This window comes from Toxotes jaculatrix, chromosome 7 (assembly GCF_017976425.1).
Source record: "Toxotes jaculatrix isolate fToxJac2 chromosome 7, fToxJac2.pri, whole genome shotgun sequence".
Classification (NCBI taxonomy): domain Eukaryota; kingdom Metazoa; phylum Chordata; class Actinopteri; family Toxotidae; genus Toxotes; species Toxotes jaculatrix.
The window spans coordinates 4,880,842-4,900,703 of NC_054400.1; the positions used below are offsets into that span (position 1 = coordinate 4,880,842).

The following is a 19,862-nucleotide window of genomic DNA, read 5'->3' on the forward strand; positions in this document are numbered from 1 at the left end:
AATACCCATTTATTTCAGGCTCGGTGGGAACATCTTGTGCATTTTTGCCGATTGCGCTGATGTCCATGAGGAGAGCAGTGCAAAAATAAACTACACACTTTAATTACTTCTCCCTGCATGTTTTGTCAAGTAGAGGTTCTTTGTGTGTAGACATTTTTAGACCTTGTTTTTTTTTTTTTTTTAAAATTCAAATAATGTCATTCTCTTTTCTTTGCATTGGTTAAAATTTAGCCTATCTTGGTTTTGAAGATTGTGTTTTTATTTCTTAGTAGCAACACGCAGTTCTGTAGCTGCTTGTTTGTTGTGTTTGCATACTTCTCTTGACAACAGCAACCGGTGAGAAGGGAATTTTTCGTTCTTACAGTCAGAAGTTTTTGAGGAAATGTGTCACCATCTGGATGTTCTGTACAATTCTTTGTTGCCGTTTCGTGGTGGTGATTTGAAACCTGTCCTCCAAATGTGTTTGTGTTGTTGCTGTTGCTGTTGCATGCTGAGTGATGATGCCAGATGGCCGAATTAACCTTTTTGTTAATGCGGTCCAAAAATTTGCTTTGTCCCCTACTGTCACCCCCATATTATGCACTTTTTGCACTGTGTATGCACCCCGTATCCTCCAAGTTCTCATTTACTGCAGGGCACCCAGGCTATACTTGAGGAATGCAGACCAACCAGTTGAAATAATACCAACTGGCCACCAGTCAATTAAACACTGTTTATTTGACCATGTTATCAGATTCTAAACTATAATAATAAAGCCATATTTTGACACAGGGCCCGTCTACAAGACATGGCCACAAAAATATTTTATGATGTAAGGTACCTTGTACCTTATAATGGCAACATGTAACCTCCTAAGGACCGCCTGAAAAGATGTTGTTACGAACTCTGAGTACAAACAAAAAACACGTAAAAACAAGTTCAATTAGTTAAACTGATTAGATAAGCAATTAACTCTGAATCATGACTGTAGATGATGACTTTACCCGAGAAAGCCCTTACTGATAATTCGTAGAAATGTATGTAGAAATGTGTAACCATTACATTATATCTGTGAATCTGAAGCGCACATTTAGCCACGCATCAGGTGAGAAATGGTGTATAAGCGATGATTAAGCTTTACCTGCTTTAGCTTATAGGGTTGTAGTTAATATTCATAACATTATAATAGAGAATCATCCCACCCAAACCAGACCCTGCAGCATTCTCAAAAAAAAAAGCAATCTTCATATTCAGAACACATTGCCATCAATATTCACATCCGTTATTGATCATATCTTATCTTAGCGGGGTGCAGCTACAAAGAGCGAGGATTAAAGTGCCGCTCGTTTAAGTTATTCCAGTGCCCCAGGACAGTTCAGTCAATATTTATGAACTTGCGCCACTTCTTTCCTAAAGCCGTGAACTGAGAACCTGACTGACCTGGATGATCTGACTGACTGAATGCGTGATTTCGCTGTTATGAAAAGTATCAGCAGAGTAAGAGTTGGTTGAACTATGGGACTTTTACTCTTGGAGGCGGTGGTTTTACTTCGCAGCGACAACATAGGTTCAAGGGCACCACTCCCTCAGATTTCTGACTGTGGGACAGAGCTCAAAAACACTCACTGAACTGTGGCAGAGGAGCACAAACAACAACAAAAAGCGAAGTGAAGTGAAAGCAGCCAGCAACCAGAGGCTGCTGGAAAGGCGGAGCGCTGACCTTGGTGCTGAATTATCCCGGTTATACGGCGCGTGCCAGTCCCCGTATACTGACTGCGAAGTATCTATACTGTACTTTCCAAGCGACGCCAGCCACCTACGCAGCCAGATGCAGCGGTTTCAAAGAACAACCAACGCGCTTGATGTGTTGTGTTGTGTTACTATAGCGTCTGGGAAACGAGGCCGGAGTGCGTCTTTTTGATTCCTAAAGTTCATTTCAAGTGCAGGGGTGAATGAAGCACAGGGTCAAATACTAGGACTCGAGGAGCGGAAGGATCGGCTTTAGTCGCGTGCCTTGTTTAGTTTGTTTGGTTTTTTTTTCGCCCAGAAGTTCTGTTGTTGTGATTATGCAAAGACACGTGCAAACACATTTCGCATGTGGCTGATTAATAAAAGAAGAGGTTGAGACACCGAAGTGTTGGCGTTTCCTAAGTATTGTGCTCAAAGGAAACAAAGTAAGCAATAATCAGTATCTGCTCTGTTACAGGCGTGCGAAGGTTGATGTCTTTCAACCAGACAATTCTTGTCTTGCTTGACTGAAAATAGTGGAAAACACAACTTTGTGTTTCACTTTATGTGGAGAATACCTGAGACAGAATAATCATTTACCTACATGTGAAAGTAGTATTTCCACCATGTAAAAAGTACTCCATCATGTTCTGCACTCATTGTTCAGAATGCCCCCTGTCAGTGGTATTAGGTTATATTATTGGATTATCACTGACGCATTAACATGTTAGCTGCTTTATCTACTGTTGGGTAATTTAATCTATGATAACGCCTCATACGCAGTGTTAAATCACTGTGATGCAGATGCTGAGGATCACAGAGGAGAGGTACAAGCATGTCTGTAATAGATTTCATGTCCGTGACAATGTTTCACATCTGTAGCTAAACAGGGCTTAATGATCTGTGTAATATTACCTTCTGAAAACACTCTGCTTTAATGACTCATATACCCTCTTTGACTGATGTTAAATCAACACTCTGTAAACAAATCATGCAGTCAAGGTAATCTCCTCCAAAACTAACAGAACTTCTGTTTCCCCTCCTCCTTCTCCTTCTGTTGCTTTTCAGAGGCATCCCTGGGAACACACTTATTCTCACGCGCAAACACACACACGCACAATCACACACAGGCAAAATGCAGGAGTCAGAGCCTACAGTGTGCCAGCTGCAGCCCAACATCATCTCAGTGCGTCTTTTCAAGAGGAAGGTTGGCGGCCTGGGCTTTCTGGTAAAGCAGAGGGTGTCCAAGCCACCTGTCATCGTGTCAGACCTCATCCGCGGTGGCGCAGCAGAGGAGTGTGGCCTGGTGCAGGTGGGCGACATCGTCTTGGCTGTCAACAACAAGCCCCTGGTGGACTTGTCCTACGAACGGGCTCTGGAGACGCTGAAGAATGTGTCGCCTGAAAGCCACGCCGTGCTCATCCTCCGTGGGCCTGAGGGCTTCACCACGCATCTGGAGACCACTCTGTCTGGAGATGGCCGCCAGCGCACAGTGAGAGTCACACGCCCTGCCTTCCCACCCTCCAAGTCCTACGAGCACTGCTCCCCTCTCAGTCCATTCAGCCCCGGGCAGCAGCAGCAGGTCAACAAGGAGCCCCAGCTTAGGGCCATAGAGAACCTGTCCTCTCCATCCCTCACCCAGTCCCTCCTGCAGAGGGGAGGCGTACAGGCCCAGGACCCCCTGCTGATGAGGGACGGGGGCCGTGGAGCTCTCTTGTGCAATGGGCTGGAGGAGAACAACGAGCTGCTGAAGGAAATCGAACCGGTGTTGCGCCTCATCAAAAACAGCAAAAAGGAGATCAATGGAGAAGGCCAGAGGAATGCAGGGAGAAGAGATGCTGAGATTCAAGTGGCCTGGTAATTTGTGATGTGATACTACCTTATTGATCCCTTAGCTAAAGTGTTTTTGTGCTTGTTCCCTTCAAGAGTGCAGGTTGGAATTAGAGCCCAAGTAGAATTAGTATCAGGATTTGGGTCAAGGGCTCTTCAGCGAGGTGGTTATTGGCTGATACAAGAGCTTGCACCTGGTTCTCTGACTGAAAGAAAGTCTCCCTACTGACTTTGCCACGCAGCAGTCCCCTAAACTACCTTAGCCCTCTGTGTCGCACTAGCTATTACAGACTCTCTCATTCAGGGTCTCATTCATCCAATATGACTCAGTGTACAGTGCCAAGTAATTACTGTCTGCTTGCTGGTTTCTAGAAAACCTCAATTAAGATGACTTTGCTCACAACACTCGTCGTGACCAGTTCAGCTGCTATTCTTAAATGACTGGAATAACTTCTTTATGTAGGTTTATGTAAATACACTTGCCTTTTGACAGTTTTCCATACTTAAAATGGAGCCTCCTGTTTTGTTTCATTTTATTTAGCTTATTTTTTTTGGCAACCACTGAAAGTTTCAACATTTTCTGAAAAGAATTAGACCATAGGGCACTGTCACTGTAGTCGGCATTAATTTGAGAATGTTTTGCTTTGGTTCAAATATAAATAGACAGACCCATGCATTTGCTTCATTAGTATTATTGTCAGTTCTTATAACGATGTGACATAGAAGACCCCAATCAGCATACTGCGACGCAAAGCTTGCCACAAAAATGTCATTGGACCGTTCTTTATCTGCTTGCAAGAGAGCAAAACGTCTTTCATACAGTCCCTCTTGGTTGTGAATGTCAGGTGCAGCAGGGTTTCAGTAGGCAGGTAGTTCAGACATATAAAGTTGGCAACTATTCTATATATCTAACATGTCTCCTGCTTAACTTTTAATGAAGGAGACTTACAAATGTTGAGCTTAGATTGCTTTTAGTTTGTTTTAAGTGTTCATTCTGGATCATTTTTACCTAAAGCTTCTCAGTCTCAGCCAATATTCCATCTCAGGCTCTTTGTGAATGGTCTGTACAGTGTACTGTTGATATTGGCGTCTCAGTTATCTGCTGTTGTACTCCCACGACCAATTTAAATCAAATTGAGGCTACAGTCTCTTTGAATCAATATTTCATTCTTGACCAATCCATGCACATCCTCCTCTGCTTCATAAATACACTTCCAGTGATTCATTGCTTTCTAAGGAGACATGCTTTGAGAAAAAAAACACACAAATCACAGCAGGCGTTTCTTAATGGGGCCACTTGTGTACCCATAAGTGGAGTTTTAAACCTATAGACAATCTAAGACCATTCTGACATTTGGAAACGAGACAGCTAACTCAATTTTACATTCTGTTTCAGCTCTGGAAGAAAGCTGTCTGAAAAGTTCTAAATTGAAGCTAGTAGGTCAGTGGGTAATAGGTTATTGTGAAGAGAATAGCCCAAAATATCTTTTTTTTTCTGTGTACATTTGTGCAATAACATGTCTCAAATTATTTCTTGATGACTATTTGCCTGCATTAGGATGGAACATTATAACTGATGGCTTGTTTTCAGAGCACAGTCAGAGCTAATGAACAATGAAACATGCAACTTCTCTCGTTGTTTCTGCGTGTTTGAACTTCACCTCTGATTTATGGGGATGAATATGCTTTTACTAATTGTGGCAATAAAGAGATTCAGTGTGACAGGGAGTGTGAAAGGGAGAAGGGATGCCTGTAAGGATTTACAATTAGCATGGACACGTGCTCATGAGGAAGATGGGTGAGGGGGGGTGGTGAGTGTGAAAGACAGTAGAAGGCGATATGTGTGTGGGCGTGTTCCATTGGAGGAATGCAAACTTGAAATCACACGCCGATGAGTTTGCCTTATTTATTCACGTCTCGTGTGGTTTGCCACAGCAGCGGCACAGGGATCTCCCCTCCCCCCTTTAGTTTATCAGGATGATATAGTTACAGCTCACAGTGAGAGAGCTCTCACTGTTCACATCCTGTGCTTTTTATCTTTTGGTGGGAGTGAATGGCAGCTGTTTGTACAGTAAAGTGCATTTTTACATTCAAAGAAACACAGAATTGCAGCTGGTAATCTTGATTCTCTGTTTGTCTGTACAACCACGTATTTGTTTAAATCACCACATAATGCTAATTTAAGATCAAAGAAATGAGCTTGTAACCAGAAACCTAAACATCATTTTAATTTTCTGCATGAACTAGGAAACAATCATCTGGCTAAAATGATTGAAATAACAGGCAATGTACCTTTTTTCAATTTACTTTTAATTCCCTGTCGCCCCCTTGTCGCTCACAAGGGGTGTTTTCTTTTGAGTTTTTGTGACTTACTCCCACTTATCAAAAGTTGGAGCAGAGCTGTGGTGAGAAATTGCTGAAGCTGACCTACATGTAGGAGCAAGTTGTCCCTTGGCAGCACAGCAACAGGTGCTAAAATTTAACACAGGAGAGCCTGATAGATGTCAGCTAACTTCTGTCTACCCACCCACTGAGTCCTGATCAGAGAAAACACCTTTGTGGGCGTGCAGAGCCTTTAGAAATTGTGCAGGGATTTCTGATTTAACAGCATTTTGGAGGGTGTACAAGTCTTTGTTTTATTTATTTGCAAAGGAGGAAGAAATGAGACCTGTTGTCTTTTTCTCTGTGTTTGCTGTGTGTATGGTTTGGCTGGAAATTTTAAAGTGAAATGAAAGACTAGTTTCACACCAGATGCAAAGATCACACACCTGACAGAAAATTGTGTCTGACTTCTAGGGACCTTGGCGTGGGAAATGGCACGTCTCCCCAGCTGGTGTCAGATAACGACAGGATGCTGGAAAACATGCCGGTGGTGTTCAACAACGCCGACACTGACAAGGTAAAATGAAACAAATGCTCAACCCTTGAAATCATTCAAAGGAAGAAATATTATGTTTAAGAATAAGTTTGTGCATCACTACCCTGCTAGATCAGTAACTTGGAGATCCTTTGCCATTTTGTGTGTGTGTGTTTATGTTTTTGAGTGTGTGCATTAGCAGACTTGCTCACTGAATCCCCGTAGCTGTGTAATGCATGTGCATCCATGGCTGCCTTCGACTGTCTGGGTCTTTAGCCTGATACAATAATCCACACTATTGGCGCCTTCCAGGCTTTCAGAAACTGAGCACGCACATCCGTGTTGCTTCTTTCCACATAGTAATAAAGCCTTTGCTTAAGATTCCATCACCTAGGCATTAGATCAAGCTGGTGCGGCATTAAATCCAGCTTATGGCCTATACACAGAAGGGTCTGGTCACAGGTTTTAGTGTCTGTGACAGCGATAGTGTCGTAATCTGCACATGGTCCGCGTTAGCCACCCACTTGTGACGTCACCCGAGGCCCCATCAATGGGACCGGATGGGGCAAAATGATTCCAGGAGGCCTAATGAATGCGTGCAGCTGCTGATCCATCTCTAGCCATCAAATGTGGCTCCTCTTGAAATGATCCAGCCCCTCAGACCTGCAGAGAAGCGAGTGTTAATGTGTGTGCTTGTGGGAATATGTGTGTGATTGTGAGTTGGAAAGGGAGGGGCAGTTAGAAAGGATATGTATGTATGATGTGGTAAGGAGCCATATGTCTTTCCTGGCAGTGTGTGCTCAGCCTGAAGAAGCATGTTTCCCTATGTGCTGGTGAGAAGGTGTATTTGAGAAGTGAAATCATGTATGTGTGAGTCCAGTACATGCATAAATACTGTTTATATACTGAGTCATAAAGCAGGGAAGTTCCCCTGCAGGCATTTTGCCAGACAGTGATGCTAACTTTGATGGCTCATTGTTAAGTATTCAATTCAGTAGACTCAAGTCAGACAGTAAGTTAATTTTAAAAAAGCTTGAGTAAAATGGTTTCAGAAAATTCAGTCAAATTTTTATACCATTAAATGCAGGGATTTAAAGTAGCACGTCGATGGCCTGCAAATGAGTTTTCTCACTTTGGTGAAGGGTTGTCCGTGTGCCTCCAGCTTGAGCTTCTGCTCCTGCATAATTTAATGTTTAATAAGCCTGATGCAAAGGATAGGTGGCAGAATGTTCTGTCAAATTCCAGCAGCCAGTGATTCCTGGAGACACCACCTTTGATGATCAATTGAAAGCAGAAAATATGCCTCTGTGTCACCTTTTTTACACACTACGGCTTAATCACCACTGAAAAAGGTGTCAATTGTCAAACCATAAATTTACTTGTCTAACAAAAACATGACTAAACCATATAAATATTAAATGGATAACATGTTTTTCCATTTCTCAGACTGTCAATCTTATTTTCATCTTTTTCTTTCTTCCCATCTACCCATTGTTTTGCGCACATCATCTCCCATTTCCCATCAGAAGTTTTAATTGATGGGTGAATGAGGAACTTTTACTGCATGACTGCATTTACCAGAAACACTTTGGTAATTACGCCCTATTATGAAATTATCTTCATCAGATTAGCTTCAATTATATTAATTTCTAGATCCATGGCTGCTCCCTCCTGTTCATCCACATCCACACCTTAGTCTTGACACTGAGGCCTAGTGATTGACGCACTCATATTTCTGAGTGTGTGTGTGGTCCTGCAGCTTCCTTCAGTAATATGTACAGCATAAGAGACGACTGTCTCATTAAAACAGACTGGACTCACATTCTGAACCTGCAAATGCAGTCCTAGACCTTCCTGTATTCCTGCCATGCTACTGCTTCTATGCCCGTCGAGTTTTCCATTCTCGCTGCACATTGCTGACATACTAATGGTGGCAGATTTACCACTTGAAATTCTCACTTACTCTTTGGTTTCAGACAGAGGTAGATGAAAGAGGCTCTTCATTTGTAGCAGACGACTTGATTTGGCAGACTGAAATATTAACCGCTGCTGGAAGACTTTATCATATGTAGCTAGCTAATTAAGGCATAATGAGTTGCATGAGTTGGTTGAAAACATCTTTGCTGTTTTCTCCTGAGTTTTCATGTTTCATGAGTTATACAATGGGTGGGGTTGCTATAGAGTAAACTTTTCCAAACTGAATAAAGTGTCAGACAAACTTGATAATGTTAGACCAGTTTCCACACAAAGGGAGATACCATACAGTGGACATGTGCTAGATGTGGATTTATTTTTTTCTTTAATATGACCTGCAGTTTCACAAACTATTGACATTTGTGTGCTGTGCTGTGCTCAGTAGCTTTCCTCCTCATTTACTTCTGCAGGTAGAAAGTTAGTTAGCCAGGCATTCCAACGATTGAATCTTAGGTTAGTCAAGCACATGGTTTAATCCACTCCCTACACGTTTGCTCTTGTGTTTTTGGTCTTGGAACAGCTTGAAGTGTAACCAAAACTGCAAGGCAACATCCTGTTCATGTTTAGCAAAAGGTCAATTGAACTATCTGTGGACAATCACACAGGACACATAATTCCCTCCCTCTATCTCTCCATGACTCTCTTGCCCAGATGTTTACTTAAAATGTAATTTAGCAAAAAAAGAACCTTCCACAGTAATTTTGGCATAAAATGTTCATAATTACACATGTATAAATAAAGAAGAAGTAAGCAGACGTGTTGTTTGTAACGGGCTGTTCTAAAACCTGCATGAGGCATTAACAATGCTGACATTCTTAAATGTAAATGCCCAAGCCATAGCTTCCAGTCAGTGAGTAAGCTTAATATCCAAATAATACACAACTGCTCCGCTATTTATGTCAACAAGCCTTAATTCTCTGCATCTGACTTCCTTTGCCTGTTCTACTGAGAGTCATTTTACGGTACAATGATCTTTATTTCCTGTCCACAACCTCAGTGATAACAATGTGTCATATCTGAGCCGCACAGCGGGGGGTTACTGCTGTTGGAGCATGAACGCACAGGAACTAAGCTCTTTACTCTCAGTGTGTGGAAAATCAAATTCAATTCAAACCTCCTCATTTCTCTCTGCCGTTTGAGAAGACATGAAATGACAATGAGACCCAACCAGTGTGACACTGTTGGCATTCATCTCCCCGGCAAGCACGATGATTGTGTCACTGTTGTTCAGGAGCTGCTCCACTGTACGATTAACAATACAGCGCGAGATGATGAATGGGCCTCCAAGGTGTTGGATTGATTACTATTGATCTTTGCCAATCACTCGCTGCCTTTCTCCGGGAACGTGTACAGTTGGCTTTGAGGTTAAATTGCAGGCACTCACCAGTCAATAGCTACAGTTCTGGAAAACCCAGTGAGCCAAGAGTTTGCTTGCCATCAACCTGCTGTTAAACGTTGATTGCCTTTATCCTGGAGTGGAAAATAAAACAGAAATGGAAGAGGGAGAGAAGAGTGTTTTTTTGTGCATAAGTATGTGTGAGAGAGTCTAAAGCACAATGACACGAGAAGAAAGACCTGGAGGTCCACAGAGGAAGCTCTATGCCTTACGCTGGTTGTAAGAGTCCTCTTAAAATGCTTTCAGTTATTACTCATGTTATTCCCATTTTAAACCTGCCAATCAATGTCCAACTTTTGCTCTCAAATCCACTTCCCTGCAGTGGGAGGGCTGTCACTTTTCAGCTTACCTCAGTATGACTCCCACTCATAAACAACTTATCCAGCTTGCACCAAAGGTGTCTCACAGGTCAGAATGTATTAGCCAGATATAGTACAAAGGCATGAAGTAATGAATCATGCATACATGTCTGTGTGCTCTTTACAGCCCCCAGAACAGGGCAGGACCTCACCTACTAAGACGCTGCAGAACGGCAGTCCCTCCAAATGTCCCCGCTTCATAAAGATCAAAAACTGGGAGACTGGCACCGTCTACAGCGACACACTTCATCACAGCTCCAGCAAGGTAAGGCATATGGAAATAAATCCAAGTAAAGGTTGAATAAAGCAGTCTGCTGCAGCATTTATATTTGTCACCGAGGCAACCGTCCTGGCAAAGATGAGAAAGATTTTGATGTCATGATTCAAGTCATCCTATAATAGCCAGGATTTCAATGTCAGTTTTGAAATTTGAATGAAGGCTCTGAGGTAGTATTGTTTCCTTGAGCTCTGACACCCTTTACTAATTTGAGAGGGATTAAAACTATTGGCACCAAGTGACCAGAAAACTTGTATGATGCAATCATAATGCAATTCAATACAACAGCCCTACATTAAAAACAACTTTATTTAAAATTCTTTGGAGACTACTTTATTGTTTTTACTTGTTGTCTGTAACTGCAACTAACGATTATTTTCTGCTGCAACTAACGATTATTTTCATTGTCAATTAATCTCCTGATTATTTTCCTGCTCAGTCCATAAAATGAAGTGAAAAATCTCTATTTCACATAGTCACAACTCCCTAAAGCCCAACGTCACATCTTTACATTGCTTGTTTTTGTTCAACCAACAGTCCATGACCCAAAGATATTCCGTTTACTATCACATAAAATAAAGAAGAGCAGCAAATCCTCACAGCTGAGAAGCTAAAACAATACAAAGCCTTGGCATGGTTGAAAAAAAACTCAGCTGATTACTTGTGTCTAAAGATTTTATTTAAGTTCTATGGTGAATTTTGAGTTGATGAATTTTGAGTCATCAGTCCAACATGCTCAAAAACTACAACCTCAAAAGTCGCCACAAAATTGAACCAGTGTTTTCATGATACATGTCAACAAGAATGAAAGATTATTAGCCTCACAAAGAAAGCATTTATTACAGGACTGGTGTATTCAATTAGAGTAAACATAATATCAGATTTCCATAATAGATGTAACACACAGTAACAAGTCGCAGGCTAACATAATGTCAGATACTAACAAGACAAATGTATAACAAGCTGAAGCCCTGTGTATCAGTCTTTGCATAAAGTCACAGACATGCAGAGCGTTCATACTGCAGGTCAACTGACAAAGGTGACAGATATCTGTGCCTTTAACAGTATCGCACTGATTAACATCAAACACAGTATGCTGGTTGACTGAACAAACATTTAGCCTGCAGACTTACCAACACATAATTTGCAAGTCAAGTAGAATAATAGCAAAGCGTGGCGTGCCTTTTCTCTGCTTCTCACTAACTATTCATACATTAAGGAGCTCTTTCCTGAACTGTTGGTGATTCAGCTCATTAGTATTTAGCCAGAAAGCTGGGGGTTAGGGAAATCTGGGTAAAGCTTATGAAACAATGAAACCTTCAGAAAAAAGCAAAAAAAAAAGAAAGAAAGAAAAAAGAAATCAACAGATCGCTGACATACCGTATGGGGACAGCTCATGTGGTTGCGCAGTGACTTATATGGTCATTTAATGATTCAGCACTTTCAGAAAACAATGCTGAGAAATTCAAACGTGACATTTGGTGGATATTTTTATCCAGAATGTTAATGCTGACAACCATAGCCATTACAGAATGGTATTCTTTCCCACATTTTGCATGGTATAATCAACCAAGACTAACATCAGCAAGAGGAGCTCCAAAATTCATACAGTTTATCTTGTCAGGAACATGAATGTCTGAATTCGATGGCATACTATCCAATACTTATCAAGACATTTCACTCAAAAATATAAATGTCAAGCTCATGGTGGTGCTAGATGAGAAGTCAGAGGACCGCCAAGGTCATTACGCTGTTAGGGAACCATGAATTACAAATGTCACCCTCACATCAAGTCCTCCAGATTTAACAACCAAATACGCTGTTGTTTCATGCTCTCCAGAACACAGTTATTTACAAGACAGTCAATAGTTAAGATTTGTAAAAACATTGGTTTGGGTTAAAAATCACTACTTTGTCAAGGTTAGGGGAGTTTTGTTATCATGGTTCCAGTAACACTAGATTAAGGTTCAGGGACAATCATGGTCACGGTTAAGAAACCAAGGACGACTGTTGGTTGGAAACAGGAAATGAACCGCAGTCTACTACATAAACATATGCCATTTTTTGGGCACATATGTTTTTCAGTCAAATGACTAATGTTGTGGATTTTCTTGTGGTGGCTAAAAGCTAAGTAAGGTCATTCCCAAAATCTTGAGGGTGTTTGAGAGTGGGCAAGAAAAAGTATTTCCATGATTAATTTTCATCTCCATTTATCTGTCAACGGCTCTGTCCATCCATTTCTTATATTTTATTAGGCAACCAAAGTTTCTTCCTCGGGTTAGTAAGCCAGTCTACCACGCAAGGTGAGCACCGCTGTTTAAGCATTCACCCCCCAAAACACTGCAGCCATTCGTAAACAGCAAACAGCAGCCTAATTACTTCAGTGAGTTATCGGACAGGCTGTTGTGTGCATCCCAATGAATGGCCTGTAATAGCATCTTCAGATTTATTATATATCACAGACGCTGCTGTATTCGAGGATGATCCGTCTTTTTCGAAAAGGACAGCTGGATGGCATGAATGCCCAGAGCAGTATGATGAGCGGACGTGCTGGAGCACGAGTGATTCCTTTGTTTTATTTTTAACACTCCCTGCTCTACTCATCCATTTCCCCTCTTTTACTCCGTCACCTCGTACTCTTCTTGTTTTTCTGTCTCATCTTTGTTGTTCTCTCTTGTTGCCAATTATCTTTTCTTAGCTTCTTTTTTCTTTGTAATTATCTCTTTATTTTTATCTTTGTTTGCTTGGACACTTTCATAGATTCTCACTCAATTTCCTTTCCCATTTTTCCTTTAACAGGCTATGATGTTGTATTTGTTGTCTCGTTCACCAGCTGTTTTCACTTTTTCTGTTTTTGTCGAGTGAGGGTTGGATTTGTTGGAAAGGACATGGAGGGAAGTTTATTTTGGACAGACTGCCGGTTCACGCCGTGTGTTTGGACAGTGCAAGTGGGTGGTTCAGTGTAACAAGCCAATTTTAGCAGCATTGGGGTCATTGTCAAATTTCCTCTTTGACTCCACGCCTCCGCTATCGTTTCTGTCGTCCTCTCTTGCTCACTCATTCGATGTCTCTAAGCTGGTGAAGGCATTTACAGCAAACCAAAGTGACAGCTGACTTCAACTCTAATCATATTAAACTGACCACACAAGGTTGCTCCCAGCTATGAGCAATTTTCTCTTTGCATCTGTCTGTTTTCTTGTTTTCCGTCTTTCCTCCTCGCTCTTTTCTCTCTTCCTGTCTCTGCTTAATGGAAGGATACCAATCCATGACTCACTGACTTACTCATTCATTAATATTTGGGCCAGCCATGTGTGAGCGATACACTGAAAGAAGTTGTAAAACAGTTCTGATCCTTTGTTTGCATTCAGAGACCGGAACTTATTTAAAACAACTTACTTTATTGAATCAAGTGACAAACATCATGATATATCTGGAACATGAGTTGCTAAATTTCAAAAACCTTTCAGTGCTGATGGATGTTATCTACCAATGGTCTGTTGGCCTTGAGTACTGAAAAACAGGTTAGTTCTAATTTAATTCATATTGGCACTTTTTGGTGTTTTATCCTGGGAAAAGCAGTGAAAATGATGTTTACCCACTGGGAAATCTCTCTATCATGACTTAAGTGCAGCTCTTAATTTGGTGTTTAATAAGGTTCATCAGCAACAAAGTACTGGGTAAATATATTGTTAAACAGGTTTTACACCCTAAGCGTGTTAGCATCTTCTTCCCAAAGGCAGAAGAGGTGTAGTGATTATGGTTCACACAACAGCTGAAGTTAAAAGAGGAGGAAGAATAAAGTTTAAGAAAATTGGATCAGGAAAAGGTTTCTCTTTCTCTTAAATTTTTCAATTTGCGTAAAGTATGATTCAAGCATTTCCTGTGTCTGCTTCATATCAAGCAGAACCGGTTAATCTAATATAAATGAGAAAGAAGGTAATGTGATAGCTCTGTCTTTTGTAAATTAAAAGGATACTATGCTTCTTCTCATTTTGCATTCAGTCACAACACAGACATTGATGCAGTAGCTGCCGCATGTGAGTGAGCACAAATCCTGAAGGCCACTGAATTATAATTATTTAAAATTTGTTAGTAAAATAAAACCAATTAACACTTCTTTGTCATGTGCACAATCAAAAGTATTTAATCATGCAGTGGTAGCTTCTGTCAGTGTTACTCATTACTAGGAAGTAAATTTTGTGGATATTTGCAGACACAGTATGTTACCAGAGAAGTGTACCATATGCCATCATCACCTGGCTCTTCAGTTGTATCTTGGCACTAAAGAAATATCAACAAGCAGAATTCATCCCAGAAAAAGCTTTCCCTCATCTGTCACCGTGTTTGTCTTTTCAGATGCCAATCTGCACTGAAAATGTGTGCATCGGCTCTGTGATGATGCCCAACCAGCCCGTTCGCAAACCAGATGAGGTCAGATCCAAAGAGGAGCTTCTTCCACTGGCCACGGACTTCATAGACCAGTACTACACCTCCATCAAAAGGTAAGCACAGCCTGTAATAGCTTACCCGTAGTGTGAAGAGTGTTATGGAAAGTTGCTCTGTTTAGAAAAAAAAAAAAATCCTACAGGTACCTTACAACCTTGAAACCAAGGGGAGATCTCCTTGAATAAAAGACATAAGCGTAATTTATAGTGCTTTTTAAGATGTTGCCGAAGGCCATGTTTGGCCACTTGCCCAAAACAACAAAATATTACAGAAACTGGAAAGAACCCATAAATTGGCCACGAGCTGGACACTCACTAATAGAAACTATCAAGATAAACATAGGTCTGGTTACAGTCGCCAGGGAATAGAAGCCTGTGCACAGAACATCTGGATTGCATTAGCATGATATTTTCACTCACACTTACCCACATTCCAATACACATAAGTAAAGACTTAAATCACACATTTATAACAAAGTGAATAAATGATAAACAAATGATTCAAACCACCAGACCATTTTGTCTAAAGTTTTTTTTTTTCCTTAGATGTTTTGACTTTTCAAACACAGGTAACTGCTAACATTGATTTAAGAATGGTAGTAACCTGTACACCCAAACAAGATGCAACAATTATTGACAGCAGTTACACCTGTGTTAATAACACATAGCTATATTGCTATTGTGTACAGGTTTATGTCAATGACTTTTTAGCATTATTATTATTTCTTTATTTTCTTTACTTCATTTAATTTTGTACTTGACACACCTTTGAAAGCGAGTACCTGCCCTCAATGTGTCAACATAGTTTCTGTATAATGCTAACTGCTAATGTTCTCTTATGCACCTGCCCTTGTGTACCTGACCTGCATGCAGGTATGGCTCTAAGGCCCATGTGGACAGGCTGGAGGAGGTGACCAAGGAGATTGAAGCTTCAGGAACATACCAGCTAAAGGACACTGAACTGATTTATGGGGCCAAGCATGCCTGGAGGAATGCTGCTCGATGTGTTGGGAGGATCCAGTGGTCCAAACTACAGGTAATGTAAAGTAGGCTATGTATATTGTGTGATACCAAAGGTACTCAGAGAAACAGTAAAAAGATGACTGTTGTTTTAGTCACCTATTTTGGTGTTACAGTCACATATCTGCTTACGCAATATTACAATAGTATTTATTTATTTAAGATGCTTACTATACATAAACCTGGTTCTGATTTGTTGTTTTTTTATTTGCTCCCCAGGTTTTTGATGCTAGAGACTGTACAACAGCTCATGGAATGTACAACTACATCTGCAACCACATCAAGTATGCCACCAACAAAGGAAACCTGAGGTAAAAAAAAAAAAATTCACTGCTCAACTCCACTCCCAAGTCTTGTTTCCTTTGGTTGTCTGTTCTTTCCTTTTGTTGAGCTCTGCTTGTGTTCCTCCTACTACACTTGGTCCTCTTCCCATCTGTCGCTACATGTATCTCATCACCCTTCTCCATCCCTGACTACCCTGACTTGACCCACTGTCCCATCTGTCAGTGTGCGCTCTGTCTCTTTACGCTGTATCTGACACTATCCGCTGCCTGTCTATCTGTCAGTGTCTCTGCACCAATCATTGCCCTGTTGGTGCGACGGCAGACCTTGCTAACAAGCAGTCATTTGTCAGACCTGCACATCTCCAGCTTACTTTCTGCCAAGTCCTAATCACATGCGACACCTCATATTTACTTGTTGGATGATGGATAGCTTCTGACTCATTACTACTCTTAGTCTGGCCTTCGGAAGGACAGCTCGGATACACATGTTGATAAGAGCCAGCACAACATCCTGGCAGCGGCTCTCTCAGTCTGCCTCTCCTTAACATAAACACAGACCCACAAATAAACATATAGTGCTATTGCAACATGCTGCAATAGTTTTGGAATGATGGGATGATTTTGCCTATTTAAAATCACCTGTCAGTATTACAAAGATGGCTCCTAATATGATGCAAGGCAAGTGGTGGATTTCATGGGGAAATGATGTTTGACGGCGGTTCAGTGAATATTTACTGCAACAGAGGGATCATGTAAAAAAAATTTAGATAGAAGATCATGTTTTAAGTTGCTTGAAAATATGTAAATATATTAATATCATGTTTATAAAGGGTTTAAATGTTGTAATTGAAGGTTTAATCAGTCATTTACCAATGATTTATAGACCAAGTGGATTATTAAGAACAAGTGTTGGGTTTTTGTTATTATTATTATTATATTGCATTTACAAATGTTTGTAATCATTTAGTTGTCATGGTTTTCTCATTTTCAATTTGTCATCAAGGCTGTAGTTATAAGCATTAGTTGTTAGTATATGAATTGTGTCAAAAGAATTCAACCCATCAAAGGGAGGTTTGACAATCTGGCAACCAATGCTTCTACATGTATTATAACTGGTTTGGTTTATGTCTCATTTATAAAGGGTGCCATTTTAGAAAGTAGTACCAATATCATACAGTTGTTCTACAGGAATGTGATTATTGCTTTTTAAAGCATGTGGACAATTTGGATGTTATGATTTAATAACAATAATGCTACTAATATTGTTAAATAACATGGTAGCATACAGTCTCTCGTGTTAAAGTGATCACATATCACATGTCAACCTTATTACATCATGATTTAAAAATATCTGACTTGGTATAATAATGTATTGCAACTGAACTGCTTTAGTGTTGCCACCAGTTAAGAGGACAAACTAAAATTTGTCATTTGCTATACATTAAGTCTGATCATAAAGACTAAGACTATTGGTTTCACTCTTAAGACCATTTTCCAAAGCTAAGCTGAGGAAGTTCAGATGTAGACTGCAACCACAACTGGCCCAGATTCACACCAGCTGCTCTCCCCCCTCAGCGACTTACAAACAGCTTAGCAGCATTAACACTTTTACCCGGTCATGGCATTAAAACACCATAGAGATGCAGAATCGACCAAAGGTAGCTAAGCCTTGGCCCCGCTATGAGTCCTTTGATGTAACATAATTAAAAATGCCTTTGGGCAGATTACATGCGCAATGCCAAACATCTGTTAGCAATCATGTTGATTAATGCACTTAAAGATTCAAATATACCATGTAATTCTTTGTTGCATAGCCTCTTACATTATGTGCAGGGATCAACATACTGTTGATTTAATATATTACTGTGGCACGGCTTAGGTGTATAATCATATTATTCTCAGTGTGTTTCAAGATAGAAGATTGTTTCGAAAACTAGTAAAATTCTCACATGAATGAATGAATGTGAACATAAATATATACATTACACATTATTAACTTGCCTTTTGGGGGTTTTTTCTCGCAGGTCGGCCATCACCATATTTCCTCAGAGGACAGATGGCAAACACGACTTTCGAGTGTGGAACAGTCAGCTGATTCGTTATGCAGGCTACAAGCAACCTGATGGACACATCCTGGGAGACCCTGCTAATGTTGAATTTACTGAGGTACGAAACATGAGCAGTATTTTTAAGTCCATAAGGTAAATCTGCAACATTTCACTTTGGAAAAAAATATTCTATTTCCACTCAAATCACACGCTGCTTTTGTTCTCTAGATCTGCATGCAGTTGGGATGGAAAGCTCCTAAGGGTCGTTTTGATGTCCTGCCCCTGCTGCTGCAGGCCAATGGAAATGACCCTGAGCTTTTTGAGATCCCTGAAGACCTCATCCTAGAGGTGCCGATCACACACCCAAAGTGAGTTATGCCTTCATGCATAAAATATACAGAATCTAGCAAAACAAAGAATAGAGGGGGCTGCACAAAAAGACATCCACCCACTCACACATCTCTTAATAACACTTCTTAAACAATGGGGTACTTTTAAGCCAAAAGTCTGACTTGGTTATCGTCACGTTCCAACTGTGCTGATTGTTCCCAGAAAGCACAGCTAACCATGCTTTATCTGTTGCTATGCCAACTTTTGTGGTAACCATGGGACTTGTTAGTGTGGTTTCAAGCTTCCTCCTGTTTTGATTTTCTTGTGTGTTTACTTTACTTTTAAGAAAACTTTTCTTGCAATAGTAGCTACTGTACAAAAGCTATAATGCCCCTGAGATCTCAAGCATTAAGCTGCTGTGTCTAATACCCATAATCACAGTAAAGAATTGGGTATTAAGGCTACATGTACAGACGCAGATGCACACGGAGCTATCGCTACATCGCTACACGCTACAGAAAGGATTACAGACTCCCTTGACACACTGAGCTCCCTGCCAGACTCCCCCAAAATTGGCATCAGCTGGCCCTCCATTCTGGCAGCAGCTTGGCACAGGCCGCGACCACCAATAGCATCTCATTATTACATGAGATTAAACCCAGCTCTGCAAATAATACACTGAAAGCAGTGTCATCAGTCACACCCAAGGGTGCGAGGAGTGAGTGGTGGGAGATAGCTTGAGGTCCTGCCTGCTCTGTGGTTTTCTTTTGTTTTAATGTTTGTTTTGGCAGCACCCCTTTTCATGATATGTGTCTCAGGGGTCAGTACCTGTGATCCTAAAAATGTTAGTGACTGTGCATATTCCAGTAGGGAACATAATTAGTCATGTGAAATAGCTTTGGTCATTAGCCATCCTTTCTCCCGTTTGCTCTGCTCAGGTATGAGTGGTTCAAAGACCTGGACCTGAAGTGGTACGGCCTCCCGGCGGTTTCCAACATGCTGCTGGAGATCGGTGGCCTGGAGTTCACTGGCTGCCCCTTCAGTGGGTGGTACATGGGCACGGAGATTGGCGTGAGGGATTTCTGTGACAGCTCACGCTACAACATTCTGGAGGTAGTGTGTCGTGCCAAAATTCGGAGTCATGCTCCATTAGAAAGGGGGGAAAGAAATATCAGAGGCACGGGCTGACTGAAGCCTTGCGCAGAAAAGAACGTGTGTTGTGTGATCAAATGAACCAATCATAATACCATTCTGTTTCCAAGTGTGCACACTGTGGAGAAAGCTGATTAACAGCTTTTGTAAATAAAAAAAACCTCTGTGTGCTCTGTTGCAAAC

General features: G+C 41.0%; 1 protein-coding gene across 1 annotated transcript in view; it reads left to right on the plus strand.

Moving 5' to 3' along the window:
* Positions 1–2,842: 2,842 nt before the first annotated feature.
* Positions 2,843–19,862, plus strand: part of nos1 (nitric oxide synthase 1 (neuronal)) — a 30,891-nt gene continuing 13,871 nt past the window's right edge. The window contains exons 1-9 of the mRNA XM_041042134.1: positions 2,843–3,564; positions 6,334–6,436; positions 10,251–10,388; positions 14,757–14,902; positions 15,719–15,881; positions 16,085–16,176; positions 18,174–18,315; positions 18,426–18,565; positions 19,466–19,640. Coding sequence (XP_040898068.1) covers positions 2,843–3,564; positions 6,334–6,436; positions 10,251–10,388; positions 14,757–14,902; positions 15,719–15,881; positions 16,085–16,176; positions 18,174–18,315; positions 18,426–18,565; positions 19,466–19,640 — 1,821 coding nt within the window. The remainder of the gene's footprint in view (positions 3,565–6,333; positions 6,437–10,250; positions 10,389–14,756; positions 14,903–15,718; positions 15,882–16,084; positions 16,177–18,173; positions 18,316–18,425; positions 18,566–19,465; positions 19,641–19,862) is intronic.